Source organism: Hemitrygon akajei, chromosome 10 (genome assembly GCF_048418815.1).
Source record: "Hemitrygon akajei chromosome 10, sHemAka1.3, whole genome shotgun sequence".
Lineage (NCBI taxonomy): Eukaryota > Metazoa > Chordata > Chondrichthyes > Myliobatiformes > Dasyatidae > Hemitrygon > Hemitrygon akajei.
In genome coordinates this window covers 144508581-144531525 of record NC_133133.1, presented here as the reverse complement: position 1 = coordinate 144531525, position 22945 = coordinate 144508581, and the positions used below count along the sequence as shown (strand labels likewise).

The following is a 22945-nucleotide window of genomic DNA, read 5'->3' as shown; positions in this document are numbered from 1 at the left end:
GGATATCTGCAGGTTTCAGTTTAATATCTTCAAAATGCATTTCAATGACTCTTTTTGAAACTGCAACTTAACTTTTTATCTTCTTTTGCAATCCATTTAGTTTTGTCTGTCTGACGTGCTCTTTGTATGTGCCCTAGTTTGTTGCATTTTCAGCAGCTTTCACCTTTTAACCTGAATTTGTCTGGTGTACAAGAGCCTCTGCCACAACAGTAACAGTTTGTTCCTGCTCACTTTAATTCCTGACTACAACTCAATTGCATCTCCGTTTGCTGTTTCCATTGATACAGTGATTTCAACTGCTCTTTTAAATGTGAGTTGTGCTTCAGTTAGGAGCCATTTTTTAATGCTTCCTTGTAAGATTCCACAAACTAAATAATCTCTCAGTGCCTCATTAAGTCCTTCACTGAAATGACAATGCTCAGACAAGTTTTTCAATTCAGCCACATAAGCTGAAATGAACTCCCTTTCTTTTTCATTCCACTTATGAAACCTAAAGCATTCTGCACTCAACAATGGTTTCAGATCTAAATGTTCCTACATAACTTCATGATATCAGCAAAACAAGAGTAAGTCCCAGAGGTGATTGTCGTCTACATGGGAATTTCCAGAAAAGAAGTGGCAGTGAACTTGACAATAAAACAAAATCAAAATAATGCAGATGTTAGAAATTGGAAACAAAACAGAAAATGCTGAAAACTTGCTGTGAATTAACTTGGTTGAAAAATAACTTCTGGTACTGCGAGGTTCATGAGGAGGCTATAGTGACGTACATTTAGTTGCTGCCTGATAGCGCACAATATCTCAAGGACTGGTTAGAATTGTTGGATTTTTCCTCAACTGTCTCATTCATCACTGTGATACTGCCATAGAAGGTATTCAAGTAGTTCCAATTGTGATGTTGGGTCTTCATTTCCACAAAGATTGTGGGGTGTTCATTCTATAACTGCTCTTGTTGACACACCCATCTGCAACAGATAATTCCCTCTGCTTGTTAGAGATGATGTATAGCATCTCTGCATTAAAGCGCTTGGCTAATTTGTATTGCTCTTTCTGAGTCATTTCAGGTTCCCTTGCTCTTTTTTTTTAAACTTTATTGGCTGAAATGAGGCAGCAATTATGAATCAGCAGACATTTTCCTTGCTTGTATGACATGTCCATATGCTTGTCCATCTCAGTTTTCTCCTCCCACCTCTCCTTTCTCCGAATGTCATCTCACACTAAACAATTTCCTAGGTAAATTGCTTAGATTAAAACTTGAATTCCTTACCTTATCTCTGTTAATCCTGTTCAGCTAGAAGAGACTGGTTCCTGGTCAGTATAATAGTAGCCAAGTCAGTCCATATTGTCTGCATTCTATAATACCTTAGACCAGGGGTTCCCAACCTTTTTTATGTCATGGACCCCTGCCATTAACCAAGAAGTCCATGGAACCCAGGTTGGGAACACCTGCTTTAGAGACTCAAGTTCCCTCTTTAGCAAAGTATCATGTAGTCATAAAAGAGCAGTGCAGATTGTTTCTGAAGTCCAGTTTCAAGGGAAAAGTTAGTATGAGGCAGCTTGTTCTCTTCAGCTTTCAGTTTTTAAAGTTCTACCAATATTCCTAGTACATTTCAGATGTAGTATCACTCAGGTGTCAGCAATTGGCATATTGAGATTCTTTTGCATAACGTAAGTAAACTGGGAAATGCGATTTAAAAAGAAGACTGTAAAGATTGGTTTGAGATATTATTGGGATGCAGTCTGAACACTTTAGCAGATTTTTAGTCAAAACAGAATTTCACTTTGACAACATCACTGTAATGGAACAGAATCTTTTGTGAGTGATCCTTGAATATGGACTTCACTGTAGTGAAGCAACTACTTGTGAAAAATGGAAGATTATAATTTCATTGTTAGAGCTGCTGCACAAAAGGGTTAAACATTTAACCATTATTTCTTTCTCTCAGTAATTTCCTTCAAAAGTGGCGTAGCTGAGTATGCCTACTGAGAGACTAAAAACCTGATCTCTATGGTCCATTAAAGAGATAGAAATCTTTCATAAATGAATGTGTACAATGAAAGTACCATTCTGAGATAAATGTGTAATTTCAAAGGAATGAGCTTAACTGCTCTCCCACATCTTTTTTTTCCTATCAGGCAACTGTATCTTTTATTTAGTTTAGTGCTTTTCCTTTAATCCTAACTCAAGTAGCCTATTTGTGTGAGGATTGCTTTTATGTTTCATTGTGTGGGCTTTAAAAGAACTTTATTGTTGCTTTGCAGTCACCTGTCAGGAAGGTCTCCAACTTCCTTATAATCAAATGCCCTTCAGAATATCCAGGAACAATGGCCTGGATTTTCAATAGTAATGATGGCAGGACTAATGTGTGCCAACATTACTCTGTGAAACTGACAGAAACTTTAGGATTTTTGCACAAGCTGACATAGAAATCCTGAAGTTGTTTTTCATTGACTCTGTATGTCAGTTGCCTACAATGCATGCAGCTACCTTCCCCTGAATAAAGAGAAAGCACTTGAACTGACATCAATTTCAGCTAATATTCTGACAGCTTTTTCTCAAATTTTTGAGTTCAAAGTCAATTTTTATGTGTCAACTGTAATAACTCGTTAGTAAACTCATTGACCCTGAATGACTAAGTTTATATACCTATGCTTTTGCACTGCACTGCTGCCACAAAGCAACAAATTTTGTGTCATATGAGACAGTGGTAATTAACCTAATCCTGCTTTATAATTTCTGCCTGTGGATATGTCAACAAAAGCATTTTAAATATTTTTAATGATATTTCACCTTTTACGTAAATGATATGTAGAAGTTCAGGTATTTCTATTCAAATGTTTGTGTATTTTCCTTCCTTACATGCTGTGCGGGAGAATTCCACTACATGATTGGCTTTGCAGTCAGGGATACTGGATCCCAAGGATGTTCTTAACTGAACAGTGTAGCTGCAGGAATTAGAAAAAGGCAAATTATAGCCACAGCGATACACACAGTGGCCACTTTATTCAGTACCTCCTATAGCAAATAGAGTGCTAACTGAGTGTATATTTGTGGCCTTATGCCATCTTCTTCACAGTTCAGCATATTGTATGTCCAGAGATGCTCTTCTGCATATCACTGGAAAAATAACACGTGGTTATATGAGTTCCTTCCTGTCAAATTGAACCAATCTGACTATTCTCCTCTGACCTCCCTCACTGACAAGGTGTTTTCACCCAGGGAGCTGCCTCTCATGGATTTTTTTTCTCACACCATTCTCTTTAAACTCTAGAGACTGTTGTACGTAAAAATCCCAGGAGATCAGCAGTTTCTGAGATACTTAAATCTGGCACCAACAATCATTCAAAATCAAAATCAAGTTTAATACAGTATCACTGGCATATGTCGTGAAATTGGTTGTTTTGCTGCAGCAATACATAATAAAAAAACTATAAATTACCGTAAGAAATATATATTAAAATTAAATTAAATAAGTGGTGTAATAAGAGACCGGGAAAAAAAAATGAGGTAGTGTACATGTGTTCATTGTCAATTTAGAAATCTGATGGCGGGGGAAGAAGCTGTTCCTGAAATGCAGAGTGTGTTTCTTCAGACTCTTGTACCACCTCCTTGATGGTAGCAATAAGAAGAGGACATGCCCTGTATGATGGGGTCTCTTAATGATAGATGCTGCCTTTTTGAGGCATTGCCTTTTGACGGTATCCTTGATGCTGGGGAGGCCCATGATGGATTTGGCTGAGTTTCTGCAGCTTTTTCCGATCCTCTGCAGTGGCCCCTCCATACCAGACGGTGATGTACCCAGTCAGAATGCTCTCCATGGTACACCTGGAGAAATTTGCGTGAGTCTTTGGTGACAAACCAAGTCACTTCAAATTCCTAATGAAATGTAGCCGCTGTTGTGCCTTCTTTGTAATTGCATCAATATGTTGGACCCAGGAAAGATCTTCAGAGATGTTGACACCCTGGAATTTGAAACTGTTCACTCTTTCCACTGCTGATCCCTCAATGAAGACTGGTGTGTGTTCCCTTGATTTCCCCTTCCTGAAGTCCACAATCAATTCTTTGGTCCTACTGATGTTGAGTGCAAGGTTGTTGTTGTGACACCACACAACCAGCTGATTTATCTCACTCCTGTAGGCCTCCTCAGCGCTGTCCACAGTTGGTCAGTTAGATCACATTTCTTCCCAATTTTTTTTATTTGGTTTGAGCAACAGTTGACCACCTTTGCATGCTTTTAGGCATTGAGTTGCTACCATATGATCAGCTGATTAGATATTTGAATTAACAAGCAAGTGTGCAGATGTAGTTAATAAAATGTCCACTGAGCGTAGATCTTTCTGTGATAAAGGGGAAGCAAGAGATAAAAGAAGATGTAATATAAATTAAATTTTTTTGGCAGTTTTTGAATTATGGCATTCTTGTAAACAATTATTTATGTTTTAACCAATATGATTTAAATGCATTTACTGCATTATGGTAGATCAGACATCTAACTGCAAGTGGGCCTCTGAATTCAGCCTGTGTAACCAAAAATTGCTGGAACTTGTGATGACTCACCGTTTAGCTAAACACAATCAAGTAGCTTGCTGGTCGTCAGAACTGTAATGGAGGAAATTCAGAATGAGTTAGATGGTGATGTCTGTTTGATCTACCTTGACTTCCATCTGCATTTGGGTTAACATTTATCAGTGCTGTACTAAGGTGCTATTTTTTCGGTTAAAGTTTTCAATTTCAGTCCTATTACTCTGCTCAGGGGAATTTAAAATTCTGCTCGCCACTATTCAAAAGTATAGTGATGTGAAAATAGGAAGGATATTGGCATTCTGGGAGGAGGTTAAATAGCAGAGAGAGTTCCTTCTGGTCTTCCATGTGGTTTGATGTTTCAGACTATCTGTGTGAACTATAGATCAGTGGATGTGTTTCAAATGGAGATCATAAATCCCTTGCTTCCAACTCAAATGTCAGGAGTTACTCACGGTGCTTTGCTCATTCACTTATTGATCAATTCACCTTACTAGAAAAATTATCTAATCATTATCGTATACAGAGGATTCCTGTTAATAGGGACCAGTACTTTTTGGCCCAATTAAGCAGCTGTTTCATGGTATAAAAAAGACAAACTACCATTTAACTGAGTAACAAATTATCTAATTAAATGAAATGCAGAACAAGTTAGAACAGTATCAATACTACTGTAAAATGGTGTGTTAGTTCCAAATAATTATTGGCGGAGGAATTTATCTGTTGCATTTTTTTGATTGACTATAAATGAACAGAGTCAATGCAGAAACCAAGTGCAGATAATGGACTACCTTCATATAATGCTTTCAACAATTTGTTCCTCCAGATCTTCATTTTCATTGTAACATTCAAGGGATTGTTGATACCTTCAAATTTTTCATAGTTCCTTACTGTTGAAGTCGTAAAATCGTTTCATTTTCACTCCTGGCCATTTCTGATATCTCCAAGCCTGACTACTTGAAACAGGCAGTGAGCTAAACAGTTCTGAATTGTCTTACTGCTTATTTCTTGCCAACTATCAGTGACAAAAATCACTGCTTTTCGAAAATAAATGCACATAACTGATACCACTTAAAAACTTTGTGTTAAGCATGTGTAGTGTCTAACAACTACACAAGTACACACGACTGACGCTAGTTAGAAACTGTTCAGTAACAGTCTCCTGTCCCAATAAAGTGGGATAGTGTCCCAAATAAACAAAGGGAATCCCAGCTATTTTCTTGATTAGTTTTTGTTCTTTCAGAGTTTTTCCAAATAAGTGGCTGTCATGATTAACCGATGAACCAATTAACCCGAATTCATTGTAGAATGAATGTTCATTGTGTGATTAGATGCTATTTCAGTAGCAATTATATTTTGTAAGGTACAATGTAACGCCCTGAGATCATGAAACACACCACCTAAATACAATTTTCTTTCTGTAAATCATGGGAGGAACTAAATCAGCATTTGATTGATGTATGTAACATAATTCAGAATGGCAGAGTACCAGAATTAGTCTGAACCAATTACTTTAGATGTGTCAAAATAATCAAAGCAATACCTATTCAGACTGTTAGAATTCCATTGCTGTATATTAATTACTTCCTCATGGGAGTTTTTGTTGCCTAGATGTGGAGATTGTAATAGATGTAAGTCGTACAGTTATGTAATTTGAAGAAACTCTTTCAGAGTAAGTTTGAACTAAGAGCATAGAACTAGTTAGTCACTGTCTATCCCTTAAGCATTTCCTACTTTTGACCATGCAGATACATGTTTAATAATCCAAAAAGAGATGGTGCCTGACCTGATCAGTATCTCTGCATTTTGTGTGTGTTTTTTTTATTTTGGATTTCCAATATCAAAAGTGTTTTGATTTTATGCATTTTCTTATCTCTCTTTTCAGTTGCTGGCTGCTATACTGAGTGCTCCTAGCATTTTCTGTTTGTTATAACTGTGTGGGGGCGTATATTGCTGGAGCACTCATAATGGTGAAGATGCCAAGGAGATGCTTATGAAATAAGTGTTACTTCTTTACCTAAGGTGGATGTATTGTCTGCTTGCAAAATGAAGAAATATTTGCTGTTTTATCTTGGACATAAGCTTTAGTACCCATAGGCCTTGAGGGAGCAGACAATGGAGGGTTCTGAGGGCTGTGAGAGAAGTAGTTAGATGAAGCAGTTATATAATGATCATGCAGCCTGACCCGGAGTGGCAGGAAGAATTAATGCCTTTAAATTGGACATCAGTCCATCAGCTACATTTCTTCAGAACTAATGATGCCTGGTATTAAATATCAAGCTCCCCTTGGTTAATTATATGGGGATGTTATCCATTTAAGGGTCTTTAGAAAAACTGGCAATTGATTTACTAGCTTATAATTGGTTGCTTAGGTGGCATTCAGAACAGCGCATTAGGTTTCTGATTGAACGTATAATTAAACCTATTGATTTGAATTACTGGAGAGCTTTGCTTTAGGCCTTAACTTAGGATGGGTCAAGCATATTGTATTAAAACCAAATGGGTCAATTGTGGTTGAAAATTACTGAAGAATGAACACAAATTGGTAAGTATAAAATAGACAATTTTGACCTTATTGAATGTTTGGTATGTTGCATGTTTCATTTGTGGGAATCTTGTGTCCACCACCTCCTCAACCCCCCCCCCCCCCCCATCCCAATTTAAGAAGTTAAAAGAAATCCTAAATACTACAGAATTAATAACTAATCAATTCACACAGTGTTTTGGCTGAGTGTCCATAATAGGAGATGGCTGTGGGGACAAGAGCATGATACACAGGTAATTTTATAACATTGGTGCGTTAAGCATACTATATAATTCTGTTTCTGCAGTCTACATAACAGTAATAAGAATGAGATGAATTTTAAAGACCACACATTACTTCTCTGCATTAGTGCTGAGGGAAATTATATTTTATCAGCAAGGATTCAAAATTATGTAGATTTGACTGTGGTAAATCAGAACATTTAATAACATTGAGCTCACTGAGTCCACACCAATGATCAGCCAGTCATTTATACAAATTCTACGTTAATTCCATTATTTTATTTTCCCCTTCTTCGCATCATTTCCTCCCAGATTCTAACATTCACCAACATAGCAGGGGCAATTTTCAGTGGCAAATAATCTTTTAACCAAAAATTCTTTGAGCTGCAGGAGGAAGCACAAGCACCTAGAGAAACTCACCTAGCTAAAACACCATACAGCTCACAGCCAAGGTCAGAATTGAACCCAAGTTTCGGGCACTGTGATATAGGGGCTTTACTAGCTGCACTACTGTGCCACCCTCTTTATTTCTATTCTGATTGTATTCCGACAATTCCAGCAGTGTTGTTTGAACTCATGTTTTCAGCCATTAGTTTTTTTTCTTCCCCTGCTTTGCATAATGGTTCTCTGAGAGTCTTGTTTATAGGCATGGGGGGTGTCCCCATCTTTGCTGCAACATTGTATGAAATTCCAGTCTAGAGCTGAACGTGAACACATTGAGGACAGAATCAGAAGAACAATGACTCGAGTGAGTTGGAGAATTTGGAAATTAGAAAACAAGAGGAACAGGGCAATGATGTGAATTAAAGATAATTAGAAAAACTTGAACATTGGAAAGGTTGGCTGACTCAAGTCAATGCAGCCTCCGAAAGTAGGATTTATGGATGACTGGATCTTGGTGGAATCAGTGATATAATAGAAGTGGAAGTAACTGCTGATGCAAGGTACAGGATTTGACTTTTGGTCAAATGTTAAAAGGGTGCATCAAGCACAGTGATTGGGAAAAGGGTCAGTATTGAAAGCTTCAATACAGGGAGCTGTTGCTTCAGTTTCTTCAAAAGAAACAAGTAAATTTTCCTAGCATTTATCTAAGCTTACATCTTTGCGTCACAGTCTGGCCAGTTCCTGGCCTCATAACTGGTGAGGCTGTGATGCAAATAGGAAGATGATGTAAATGCCACAATGTTCTTCATAAGAGCATTATTTCAGTTCAAAGGAATTGAAAGAAAATGTAATTTGAACCTCCCCAATTAGTGGGAAAGAAATAATGTAGATGAAGGTGTTGATGATAATAATAGTTTTATTTCTGAATCTGTTTTGTGAAGAAAGCACAATAGCTGGCAGAAACAGAGTAAGCATTCATGATGCAATTATAAGAAATATCTTGCAGTACCAGCTGAACCAGCAGTGCTTTGTGTGAGAAAGAGAACAATGGTTTTAGGTTTAGGGCAGCTGAAGAATTTTGGCTTTATGTGCTATCTATGTCAACTTATTTAATGATTGGGTAATGTTGAAGTTTAACAGTTAGAAGTATCATGTCACTGTATAGTCTGTGTAACCTGATCTTTCAATAGGTTACCTTCAGATCGGTTTCCAGTGCATTTTACAAAATGTTAAACTGCCTGCAAAATGACAACAAACAAAGACAGCTTTTAAAACAAAGCAAGGTGGAAATTGGAAAATAAAATAAAATTAAAGTACAAAAACAAACTAGGGTAGGATATGGAAGTCAAGAGAAAAGAACAGGAAGGGAAAGCCAAGAGTAGAAGAGTTAAAGGTTCACTTTATTTTGATGCATAATTGTGTTCCAGATATTTGAGTCATAAATATCTGTGGTGGTAATTCAGTATCGCTAAAGTATGACGTTCTCCTGTGCTGCTTTGATGCATCTATGCAATGGTATCTGATTTCTAATTATCTACAAATAATTTGGTTGCTTGAGTGTTGAGTGAATGATTTGATTGCAGTGTATTTGAGCTAACGTGGGGGACCGCCTTAAAGTGGTGATCTTGCATGAGTTATGATACATTGCATAGGTTATAATAAAATTTGCCTGAGCTTTTGAAAATCCTTTTCAATGTCATAAATGTACTTTAGGTGCAGCTTCTGTTTTAAGGCTGGTGTCACTAGGTAAATATCAGATAAAAGATAAAGATATTCAAATCATTCTGCAAATTTAATTTGAAATAATCTTCCTTCTCATAAAATGACTGCAGTGTTGAGTTTTCTTGTCAAGTTTCTTCTCAAATACTTATTTCATTGCCTTTCATATTTGAATCTGTGTCTTGTAGGTCCATGGTCAGCTGTCAAACATTTAAGTTTCCATCCTTTCTGCAGCACCACAAAGATCCAAACCAAATTTAAAGAGGACATTGTACACAGTTGTGATCAAAATGTGTCATTTCTCATGATTTTTCTTGACCTTTCTTTAATTTGCAATAAAGACAACTTCACTACTTTCCTCCAATGCCTTTAACCAGTTGCCTAATTATGTTGGATTGCAATTGTACAATTGTAACCAGGGCATCTCCAATAATTGATTTATTCCAGTTTGCCTACTTTCAAGGACTGACTGTAACCTCATATGTCGTAAAGGAGTTTCTTTGTCCTCCTCAGACAATCCATACACTTCAAATAACCAGTCAACTGTACTACACATCAATGTTCATCTGGATAGTGAAGCTGCGTACGTTAAGATGCTCTTCATTGACTACAGCTTGGTACTCAATACTATTATCCCCTCAAATCGAATCAATAATCTCCAAGACCAAGGCCTCAATACCTCCTTGTGTAACTAGATCCTCAATTTCCTCACTAGCAGACCCCTGTCAGTTCAATTTGGCAATGACATCTCCTCCACAATCATCATCAGCACAGGTGCACCACAAGGCTGTATGTTTTGTTCCCTGCTCTGCTTGCTTAATACATATGACTGTGAGGCAAAGCACAGGTGCAATGCCATATTTATGTTTGCTGATGACACCACTGTCATTGTCTGAATCAAAGGTGGTGATAAGACAGCATATAGGAAGGAGATTGAAAATCTGGCCGAGTGGTGTCATAACAACAACCTGTCACCCTGTATCAACAAGACCAGAGAGCTGATTATTGACAATAGGAGAAGGAAATTAGAGGTCCATGATCTGGTGCTCATCAGCTATCAGAGGTGAAGAGGGCCAGCAACTTTAAATTCCTTGGTGTTATCATTTCAGAAGATCTATCCTGGGCCCAGCTCACAGGTATCATTAAGCACTCTACTTTCTTAGAAGTTTGTGAAGATTTAGCATGCCATTTAACAAACTTCTATAGATACACGGTGGTGAGTATACTACTGGTTGCGTCATGGCCTGGTATGGAAACACCAATGCCATTAAATGGATAAGCCTACAAAAAGTAGTGGGTACAACTCGGTCCATCATGGGTAAAGCCCTCCCTGCCATTGAGCACATCCACAATGAGTGCTGTCACAAGCATGCAGTATCCATCATCAAAAAGCATGCAGTATCCATCATCAAAAAGCATGCAGTATCCATCATCAAAAAGCATGCAGTATCTATCATCAAAAAGCATGCAGTATCTATCATCAAAAAGCATGCAGTATCCATCATCAAAAAGCATGCAGTATCCATCATCAAAAAGCATGCAGTATCTATCATCAAAAAGCATGCAGTATCCATCATCAAAAAGCATGCAGTATCCATCATCAAAAAGCATGCAGTATCCATCATCAAAAAGCATGCAGAACAATCATCAAAGACCCCCACCATCCAGGCCATGCTCTCTTCTCACTGCTGCCATCAAGCAGAGGTATAGAAGCCTCAGTACCCACGCCATCAGATTCAGAAACCATAGATAAATTCACTTTACTTCATTCTTCCCTACACTGAACTGTACTCGCAACCCTACTTCCAAGGATTCTTCATCTCATGTTCTTGACATATGTTGCTTATTTATTTATTTATCCTTCATTTTGTATATTCACAGTTTGTTGTCTTTTGCATATTGGTTGTTTGTCTATCTTGTTGTGTGCAGTTTCTCATTGATTCTACTGTGTTTCTTTGTACTTATTGTGAATTGCCTGCAAGAAAAAGAATCTCCTAGTAGGATATGGTGACATATACTGTATGTACTTTGATAATAAATTTACTTAGAACTTTGAAATATGATGTCACATCTAGGTACAGTTCCTCTTGTGTAGCCTTGTGCAATAAGAATGTAATTCCAAATACATCCCCTCCCAATCAAAATATCTGCAACTGACGCCTGCAATTTAATTGAATTGAACCCAATGATTGCAACAACCCCAGATGTCCATCATAACTTGCCTTTCCACATACGCAACCCTTGCGTGTCTTGCATTATTTTGTTTTGATTGTGCAAATAGTTTAAATTGTAATTATTGTGCATAAAGTTGCAGATTTTTAGCACACTCAAAAAAATCTTAAAGGATAGCATTTTTCTACTTTGGCAAATGCTTGCAATTAAACGATTCAACAAGAGCACATGCTATTCTTTCCATTTTGGCATGGCCTTTGACTGAACAAAAGCAGAGCTCAGTAATTCACAGGAATATTAATTGATGTCAAACCACAAAAGGTCATTAGGACAGGTAATGGGATATTTTTAAGGAAAGGAAAAATCATGAGAGAGAACTCGGAGCATTAGTGCCTCTGCAGCTGTAACACTGGGTGGCACAATTTAACTTTGAGGATTTTATATTTTTAGACCATCGCTCTAAATATAATTCCTTTTTATTTATTCTGGAAAATAAATCTGACTAGGTATTCAAAACCTTCTCTCCATCATCTGCATTGCCATTTCTCAACTACCCCCTACCTCAGTCCTCATTTCACATTCATTTCCTTCTCAATCTACTATCACCTCAAATCCATGGCTTCCTTATATATAAAGCCATAACCACAGAAATTGCCTCTTTGCCATATTCTGGACCCCAGACTTCAATTTAGCTGCCTTTACCCTTGCTATCATTTTTACTTCGTCTCCTACTTTCCTCTTCATTCGTATTGCTGCTGCCTTGACTCCTGCTATCTCATCACCTTGTGATCACCATCATGCTGTCTCTTACTATCCTGCCATCTGAACCTTGATCTCCTGTTCAATCTCAAGCACCATCTCCTCAACCAGATCTTTGTTTACTTCCATCTCTGAAGTGCCACACTCTCATCTTTCCTTTTATTCTGCCACTTTATCAAAGTCATCTGATTTTATGATGGTTTAAAACTCTGGTTCAAAAAATATGTGTGGTAAATATGATTGTTTGATTTCTTAAGTTAGATATGTAATTGAGACCATTTCTAATCAGCAGAATTCAGGTGCCAGTGCCTTTAGGCAGTGATGGTATCGCTTAGATATGAATCACTTCATTTAGTATTGATTCTAATGCTGACATATTTTGAGGCAAGTGGAAGCACATTGACGACACCTTTTCTATCCTGACTCAAAGTCTGTACAAGTCTAACCACACCACAGCTCACGAGGGGCACACTTGAACAATCTGATGTCTTGCGTGTGATTGCCATTACCAACCATCCTAGCCCCATTGCAAGGATTGGCTCTGTTGGTTAGGGTTTGCTGTTGGCCTGCTCCCTGGGATTCTAATGCTTTGTTGTTAATTGTCCTATTTTGATTGTCAAACGTATTTTTGTTTTATTGATCTAGTCAGGAGAAGGCTCTAGCATTGTGCGTAGTCTGCCTTACTATATTTTTTGATCTGACTATTATGTATGGTTGAAATCTGACATTTCTTGTGGGTGGCTCTCAGAATTGGTTTTGGTAGTAAGTCTTGTACTCACTTCAAATAGTTGTGCGTCATCAGCCAAAGTGAACTGGTGATAAAATTCCCAGCAATAATGGTAGCAAACACTTTCCTAGCTGGTCCTCCTTCCTGGTGTTTGCCTTTTCCTTTTACTGCTGAATGCTAAGTTTCACTTAGCGTGGTTTTTGTTTGGCCGCCTTCAGATGGTTCCCTTGCAGCCCCTCCCCCTCTGAGATGAGCAACTTTGAAAGGTTTGGATAGAAGCTTTCCCAACTGAATGTGGGAACTTGTGTATATAATTCCCAGCTTTTTTTTCTGATTTTTTTTTTTCTCTCTGTCAGACATCTGCTAGAATTTTGGCTCTGGAAATTTGGCCTCTATCTATTTATTTGTCTTTCAGTAGCATTAGACATAATTTAATGTGTTGTTTCATTTGGAAAATGAGTGTCTCGCTATGTAGTGTTCGGCTTCTAATCGTGTACATCTGATACAGAGGGATCATCTCGGTGAAAACAATTTTCTTATTTTATTTATTTAAGTTCCACTTTGGAGGTCCAAACTTTAGGTCTAGGAATTGTTTACTGTGCATTTAATTATTTGATACAATTCGACGTGCACAATCCTACTTCAAATTCTACAGTCATTTTTTTACTAAACTGCTAGAAATCTATGGGTATTGTATTGTAAGAATTCTATTGGTTCTATAAGGTTGGTATAGCTGGGGGATGGTAGTGGGGATAAGCTCCCACTACCAATGAAATTCTACCATTGGCATGCATCTCAAATAGCCTCTGACAACCAAGTTCAGCTCTTGGCCTTCATGTGTGGGTTAGCTACTAAGCCCAGAAGAACCATTTCTACTGACAGGTGAAGGGGCAAAGGCAGGCTACTGGTGTCTTTAAACTAGTTGCTTCGGGCAGATGGGGCTCATCATCCGTAGTTGGTAGCTCATCTAGTAGAAGGAAAACTCTGATCTCAATCCTCCGCTGCTTTGCAGCTATACCCACTCATTGGGAAGGCTTTGGAAGTAAACCCCAAGGAAGAGGCCAGAGTTGGAGTCCCTAAGGCAATCCTATGTTGAGTTCAATGCTGACTGGCAACTTCTGCAAAGATGCTGGTGCCAAATTGTATCGGTCTCTGCTGTTCCTTCGGATTCATCAGCTGTGTGGAGAGGGAGCCAACTACATGGGCTTACTCTCCATATCCTTCTGCCCTGGGTTGCTAGGATGCAACATCCATCGTCGACCCCAACCAACAGCAGGCCTCAAGTGAAGGTATACGGCCAGCCCAGCTGGAACAGGAAAATCTAAAGAAGTATGGTATTAGTAAGAGTTAGAAAAAGGCACACTGGAATAACAAAAGTAGAGATAATGTATAACAGAGGAGGAGTCTGTTCAATCAATTATGTTCATGCAAGTAGAGAAATATACTCTGCCTAATCCCAAGTTAGAATGTGGAATATTAGAGCATGATCCCCCTGCTCTTGTATTCTGTGCTTTGCTTAATAAAGAAAATCATCTGCCTATTTTGAATGCTGCGTGAACATACACTCTTGAGGTCTTTCTGTTTTCTTCTCCACACACATCAGTATTCTCCCAATCTTTCCTGGTTGAGTTATTGTTCAAGAACCAGAAATTTACAAGGATAGGTCTGTGTATTTTCTTCTTATCCGGTACTGCCGGAAGCAAATAAATCTCTTCCAAAGAAGAACTTGTTGCTATGTGTTCCCCTTGGCTTCTTGTTTTCTTTGCGTTTGTTTGCAAGTGGTTGACAAGTATTTCTTAGAAGACAAATTCTATTGAACCCAATATGTTTTTCATATTTGATAACCTGATTTTATCCATATTGATGCCCACCACAAAGTGAATTAAATACACCAACAGCCTTCAAAAGTGTTTGTGATACTTTCAGAGACTATTACCCATTTGAAATTATTGTCTGCGTTCTTCTTTTCTTATTTTTTGAATAATTGTCAGACTATTCAACATGACACAAACTATGTGACTTTAACAATAATTCCCACAGACAAGGAAGCTTAATTTGATCTGAAAATCAGATCATCCATGAAATTCCCTTTGTTACAGCTATGATCTTCTACCTCCTCTACTATCCAGACTGACTTGTTTCTCTCGCAGTTCTGCTGAAGGGTTTTGAAGTTGAAACATCAAACTGTTTCTCCTTCCACAGATACTGTTTGAGCTGCTGGGTTTTTCCAGCATTTTATGTTTTTATGTTGTAATAATTTGATCCAGTCCACAATGTTTACAGGATTCCCTTTGAATAGATCTCCTTGTTTTTATAGTATTAATTTGTTGACTTAAGCTTTGCAGCCAAAGCTGAAAAAAATTCTGCGTGCTTCCCAATCCTATCTGCCCCTTCATCTTGCTACTTTTCTTCTCATTTTCAGGGATCTTTAGTCTGCCAAAGATATTTTTATCTAATATTATTATGTTTTCTTTTCATCCTGATTACACTTTGAACAACAAACACATGTTTTCATTTACAATAACATCAAAAGATTTAAGGCACTTCAAAGTGTTCTTAGGCAAAATTTGCTATGAAGATTACCATGTAAAACAGATAGCAGCTTCAGCATTCCCATATACCTAGAGTCACACAGCACAGAAACAGGCCATTCGGCCCATCTTAGCCACACACACTAATAAGAACCCTGCCATTATCAACCCCATCTTCTAGCACTGGACACTTAGCTTTCAATGCCTAGGTGTTTTAAGTGCTCATCTAGACACTTTTTAAATGTTGTTCAACACACAATGCTGGAGGAACTCAGCAGGCCAGGCAGCATCTATGGAAAAAGTACAGTCAACGTTTCGGGCTGCAACCCTTCGGCAGGACTGGAGAGAAAAGGCTGAGGAGTAGGTTTGAAAGGTGGGGGGAGAGAGAGAAACACAAGGTGATAGGTGAAACTAGGAGGGGGAGGGATGAAGCAAAGAACTAGGAAATTGATTGGTGAGAGAGACAGAAAGCCATGAAAGAAAGAAGAAAGGGGAGGGGGGGAGGAGCACCAGAGGGAGGCGATGGACGGGCAGGGAGATGACACGAAAGAGGGACAAGGGGATGGGAAATGGTGAAGGAGGGGTTGGAGGCATTACTGGAAGTTTGAGAAATCGATGTTCATGCCATTGGGTTGGAGGCTACCCAACTAGAATGTAAGGTGTTGTTCCTCCAACCTAAGTGTGGCCTTATCCCGACAGTGGATGGACATATCGGAATGGGAAGTGAAATTAAAATGGGTGGCCACTGGGAGATCCCGCTTGTTCTGGCGGACGGAGCATAGATGCTCGACAAAGCAGTCTTCCAACCTACATCGGATCTCACAGACATACAAGAGGCACCAAACACAGTATATAACAGACTCACAGGTGAAGTGTTGCCTCACCTGGAAGGACTGTTTGGGGCCCTGAATGGTAGTGAGAGAGGAGGTATAAAGGCAGGTGAAGCACTTGTTCCACTTGCAAGGATAAGTGCCAGGAGGGAGCTCAGTGGGGAGGGCAAATGGACAAGGGAGTTGCATAGGGAGCGATCCCTACGGAAAGCAGAAAGTCGGAGGAAAGGGAATATGTGCTTGGTGGTAGGATCCAGTTGGAAGTGGTGGAAGTTTTGGAGAATTATGTGCTGGACGCAGAGGCTGGTGAGGTGGTAGGTGAGGGCAAGAGGAACCCTATCCCTGGCAGCATGGTAAGAGGATAGGGTAAGAGCAGATGTGCATAAAATGGAAGAGATGCAGTTGAGGGCAGTGTTGATAGTGGAGGAAGGGAAGCCCTTTTCTTTGTAAAAGGAGGCCATCTCCTTCATTCTAGAATGAAAAGCCTCATCCTGAGAGCAGATGCGGTGGAGGAATTGAGAGAAGGGGATGGTGTTTTTTATAAGTAGCAGGATGGAAATGAGGTATGGCCCAGGTAGCTGTGAGAATCCATTGGTTTATAATAGACAGTGGATAAGCTTTCTCCAGAGAGTTAGAGACAGTGAGATCAAGAAAGGGAAGGGAAGTGTCGGAAATGGACCAGGTGAATTTGAGGGCAGGGTGGATGTGGAGGTAAAGTGGATGAAATTGACGAGTTCAGCATGGGTGCAGAAAGCTGCACCAATGCAGCCGTTGAGGTAGTGTAGGAAACGTGCGGGACAGTCACCAGTGTAGGCTTGCAACATATCACCTATCACCTAGTGCTTTTCTCTCACTCTAACCCCCACCCTTCCAATCTACTCCTCAGCTTTTTTCCTCCAGTCCTGCCGAAGGGTTTCAGCACGAAACGCTGACTACTTTTTTCCACAGATGCTGCCTGACCTGCTGAGTTCCTCCAGCACTCCGTGTGTGTTATCGGATTTCCGGCATCTGCAGACTTCCTCGTTTGTGACTTTAAATGCTGTTTGTGGCTCTCCTTCCACCATTCTCTCCATCAGGATTTTCAGGTAGTCTTCAGTTGATGGAGATGGTGGTGGAAGCAACAGGGAACTGCAGAGATGAGAACTTGGGTGGTTGAAAACACAATAGTGAAGCAACTGAATTCATAGAAAGTCAGAAGTTCACAATTGTTGGAGTGTAGTTAGCTCAGAGAATTGTGAAGCAATAAGAGAGATTGTGAAGTGTGAGACCATGAAAAGATTTGAAAACAACTTCTAAGTTTTAATAAACATAAGATTCTGCAGATGCAGAAGGAACTCATCAAGCCAACCAGCATCTATGGAGGGGAATAAAGAGTTGACACTTATGGCCAAAAGCCTTTATCAGAGCCATTCAAAGTTTTAAAATTGAGGTTGCTAGATGAAGCTAAGGTAAGGGCCGAGTAGGACTGATTCAGGTTTTGGACAATAGAGTTTGGATGTCCTCATGATTACAAAAAATGAACTGAGAGACACCAGCTGTGAGCATGCTGTAATTGTAAAATGGAGTTAATAATTATATAGAAAAGGGTTTCGATGGCAGATGATTGATGGTTCAGATTTGGTGTGATGTACCAACCAGTTGGACTCTTCCTTCCTGTGTACTTGGCAGTAGCAGGCACCTCAAAGCAATGGAAGGATTTGAGGTCTCCACAAATTGAACCAAATCAATTGTTTCACTTCTTGTCAATGTTGGTGTCCTCTGCCAACATCCCCAGCTGTAAGGTTCTAGTTATGTGCAATTGTTCCAGTGAATGTGCTGCATTGTCCATGAATTTGACATGATAGCCACCAGGTTTCAACAGTTTTATGGCGTGTTTCCACGAGGACAGAGAGAACATGTCAAGGGTGTCCTCAAATTTGTCTTGAGCAAATAAAATGCAACATCCTCTTCAACTCATGGTCGTCCTTGGCTTATGACTATTCAAAATGAAGAAAGTACACACAGGAAGGCACAGAGATTCTTGAATCCCTTCATCAGGATTAGGATTAGGAGCAGGAGCAAGAGCATTCAGGAGACTAGCAAAAATTATGGAATAGGGGCACCATGTTCCCATGCTACACATCCTCCTCATCTGTCGAGCATCTTTTTCCCCACCTTTGTCAGTGTTTATGTATCTTGTATTGGCCTCATCAGCCAACTCACAGTGTACAGTACTGGACAGAAACAAGTTGTACACAAAAAAAGTTGAATTTCCCCATGGGGATGAATAAAGTATCTATCTATCTATCTATCAAAGTGTGGAGGGACTCAGCAGTTCAGGCATCAGCGGTGGAGAGGAATAAACCATTGACATTCTGGGCTGAGACCCTTCATCAGGACTGAGATGTCAACTGTTTCTTCCTCTCTATGGATGCTGCCTGACTTGCTGAGTTCCTCCAGCATTTTGTGTGTATTACTGTAGATTTCTGCATCTGCAGGATCGCTTGTATTTGAAAACAAGATCCCAATACCTAAGAAGGAGAGAGAAATTTTAAAAATTAGCAATCTAGATTTCGGTTGCATAATGGGAAATCACACAATGTGTTTGTTTATTTTCTTCAGATCGAATGTCATCTTTCCCATATAGAAATGATTTTTAAAATTATGGCCAAGAATATAAGTATCTTTTATGTGTTTATTTCCAGATGTACTTTCCAGCAAGGGAGAGAATTTTTCATAGATATGCGTGCAGACTTTAATATATTTGGCTCAAAGGGTTGTAATTTATAGTAATCCTTAGCTTTTACTGACCTTCAAATCGACCAGAAGTTGTGTAATGGGTCTATTCGGGACTGATGAAACAGGAGAGTTAATGTCATCCAACAGCTCAGAGTATGAATTAACACAACAACAAACCTGTGAAATACTATGAAAGGCTGTGTTTCTCACAGTATGTCCTTTATGAAAGGGATAGATAAGATAGAGGCAGGAAAGTTGTTTCCACTGGTAGGTGAGACTAGAACTAGGGGACATAGCCTCAAGATTTGGAGGAGTAAATTTAGGACGGAGATGAGGAGAAACTGCTTTTCCCAAAGAGTGGTGAGTCTGTGGAATTCTTTGCCCAATGAAGCAGTGGAGGCTACCTCAGTAAATATATTTAAGACAAGTTTGGATAGGTTTTTGCATAGTAGGGTAATTGAGGGTTATGGGGAAAAGGCAGGTAGGTGGAGATGAGTCCATGGCCAGATCAGCCATGATCTTATTGAATGGTGGAGCAGGCTTGACAGGCCAGGTGGCCTACTCCTGCTCCTATTTCTTATGTATTAAATAAAGGTTAATGAGCATATCACTGTTCTTGTGGTGATGTGCATTGCCTATAGCAACAACTGTACTAATGACACTGTACACACAAGAAGGCAAAATAAGGAAATTGCTGGGTTCATGATCTGGGCAGTTTACTTCAGGACTGCATGAAGGTGCATAACTGATGAAGTTAAATGTAAGGTAAGGTAAAAAAAAAGTGTTTGGTAATTAGGATAAAAGCTTTCATTCTCAAAAATCCAGTATTGGACTTGTGATGCGGAAGGGAAATTGATGAAAGAAATTTATTTGGGTGCATTTCAGAAGGGTAAACAAGAAAAGTGAGTAGACAGTAAATAATGGGATTCTGAGAAGGACAGAGGGACTTCAAAATACATGTTTGGATGTCCAAGAAGGAAATGGGAAAATATAAAAAGTGGCTAAGAAAACATCCTTTATTTGCTGAGGCAATAATTGGCAGTGAGGTTGATAGCAAACTCTAGTGATTAATGACAGAGTGGTGAAAATCATTTAGCATCATGGGCAACTTGACATTCATGGTCCTTCATTCACAATATGCTTCTCAGTTAATTATACAAATATTGATGTGCACTCTTAACATTGTCATTTTCTTACAAAGTTTGTGGCCTGTGTCTTCTGAGATTTATCTGTTTTTCCCCCCAGTTTCTATTAATGTGAAGTTCAGTTTTCCTTCAGAAAGGCAAAAATACCACATGAATGTTCTATCTGTGTATTAAGCTCTGTGGTACTTGAGCCACTTGTTGTAATATTGCAGTAAAGTTTGACTTGTGTTTTAGTTTCCCAAAAAATAAGCTTGGGTAAAGTTTAAATGAACCATGCATATTTCTCCTTTTACTTGCCAGTCATGTGATCTATGTCAATCTCATAGAGTATTTGTATTACTACTGCATCACATTGTATAATCGGTGCATAATGAAAGTAAACTTTAAGCTGAACCTGTGATATAAATGTGGAAAAACAATGGACTGGCTGCTGCTTTCAACCTGATTTTTGAACACAAGGTGGTAGTAGTCTTGTTTCGTTTTGTGACTGGACTTTAGAATTTGAAAGAGTGACCTCATTTTCGTGTGATTACTTGGGAATCTCAGGAGATACGGTCCACCCAAGCCATCACTTCTTAGAAATGCTTCACCACAGTGAACCAATGGTTGTATTCTAATAAAAGAAAATAATTATACAGGGAATAAGCCTAAGAATGGGATCCATTATCTGTCAATGAAACTTCATAAGTGTCATTCACTACCTGATCAGAAAGCACAGTTGTACAGCAGGTGGTCCTGCTGTCATAATGTTCCCGCAGCCCAGTTCAGATTCTGATCTTATGCTGTCCGTTTGGAGTTTGCTTGTCCTGTGTGCTTGGGTTTCCTCTCATATCACAATTACATGCTGCCAGCTAATTGGCTGCTGCAAATAACTTCCAGTGTAGTGGGCTGGCAGGAAAGTCTAGAGGAAAGATGATAGACGTGAGAGAGGTTATGGGAAATTTGGGCTAATGGGACTGATAGGAATGATCTGTAGGCCAAAAAAGCTGCCTTCTAGAGTATAAAAAAATAACAAAATATGAGGAACTAAGTAGAGACACGGGAGGAAAGAAGAGGGAAATCGTATGACAGAGAAGAAAGCTGATAAAATTAAACTTTGACTTTCAAAGAGCGCCAAAAGTTCAATACTCCTGAATAGAGTTCTCTTGCCCCGCATCCCCAATGTGTGCATGTTTTTGGCTAAGTCACATGTTATATCTAACCTTACCCCTAGCAGGTATAATATCATTCAGTAAAAAAATGTTCTCCATTTTTCTTCCATTGTGTGAAATATTACTGTTGTCAATACAGCATTTCTGCTAGCCACACTAGGACGTGATTGCGCTGGAGTGCAGAGATGGTTCACAGGATGTTGCCTGGATTGGAGTACTTTAGTTATAGGGAAAGATGGGAGAAGGTTCTTTTTAAATGAATTAAAGGAGGCTGAGAGATGATGTAATGTTAAGTACAGTGGAATCCAGTTAATTGGGACATATCAGGACTGGTACATTTAGGCCCAATTAAGCGGCTGCCCCAGTTAGCTGAAGTATCATGGAAATAGTTAAAAAGATATTAAAAAAAAGACAAACTACTTTTTAACTGATTAACATGTAATGTATTTAAATGAAATACAGAACAAATTAGAACACTAATTTCTATAAAACCATAAAACCATAACCTAATAGTTATCGATGCAGGAATTCATCCAGTGTACGCTGTCGTGTTCTTTTGATTGACTGTAAATGAACAAAACCTGCAGACGCCTCTTGCAGATAATGGACTGCCTTCATTGCTTTCCTGCATGATGTAGTGTCATAATACAACAATAAATTTCCTGGCATCCTATGTAATCACTGCTCACATTCAGATGTGCCATCTTCATCACTTTCCTCATCTTCATGTTTCCTGCCTTGATGTTTTGATACAATGTTTTCGACAATTGTTCCGAATTGTCTCACTGTTCTGTCAGCTGACAGAGAGTGGTGTTAGGCAGATGGCTTTTAATTTGGTGCAGTAGGGTAATTTTTTTGACTAGTGTCAAATCTTTTCATAGCATCTTGGCAAGGGTCTGAAATTATTATAAAGTCAAAATGAAAACAAAATATCAAAAATCACTGCTTTTTGAATCAGTGTCTGTCAGCCCAAATGGATAACAGAATACAAGTACACACAACTGACACTATTTAAAATCTGTTCACTCTAACGGCCATACAAGTAAACGCGACTGAAGCTAGTTAGAAACTGTTCAGCAACATTCTCCCATCATAAGTAAGCAGTAGAGTGTCCAAATAAACAAAAAGAATCCCAGCTATTTACTTGATTATTTTTTCTTCTTTAAGAGTTGTCCAAATAAGTGGCTGCCCCAAATAACCAATAGCCCAATTAACCAAACTGCACTGTATATATTTCCCCTGGTGTGAGGCATCAAACTGCAGTTCAGAAGCAATGTTGTTAAGGCAGAATAATCTATTGATTGTAGGATAAATATTGGTCAGAACTAACTCTCTTTGAAATAGTCTCATAGAATATTTTCCCTTCCTCCACCATTGATGCTGCCCTCACCCCACCCCTATCTCCTCCACTTCCCGGACATCTTCCCTCTGCCTTAACACGGATTGAGTTCCTCTTGTCCTCATCTACCACCCAATGAGCCTCTGCATCCAACAAGTCATTCTCCACAAATTCCGTCATCT

The 22945-nt window shown here is 39.0% G+C and overlaps 1 protein-coding gene across 2 annotated transcripts in view; it reads left to right on the top strand.

The window, feature by feature from the left end:
* Positions 1-22945, top strand: part of atxn10 (ataxin 10) — a 195290-nt gene that overhangs the window by 114316 nt on the left and 58029 nt on the right. Inside the window, exon 10 of one of the 2 annotated variants that reach the window (XM_073059231.1) lies at positions 9580-9937. The exons of the other annotated variant lie outside the window; for it this stretch is intronic. Within the exon in view, the coding sequence (XP_072915332.1) occupies positions 9580-9606 (27 nt within the window). The 3' untranslated portion in view covers positions 9607-9937. Of the gene's footprint in view, positions 1-9579; positions 9938-22945 lie in introns of those variants that run through there. 2 annotated transcript variants of the gene reach the window in all.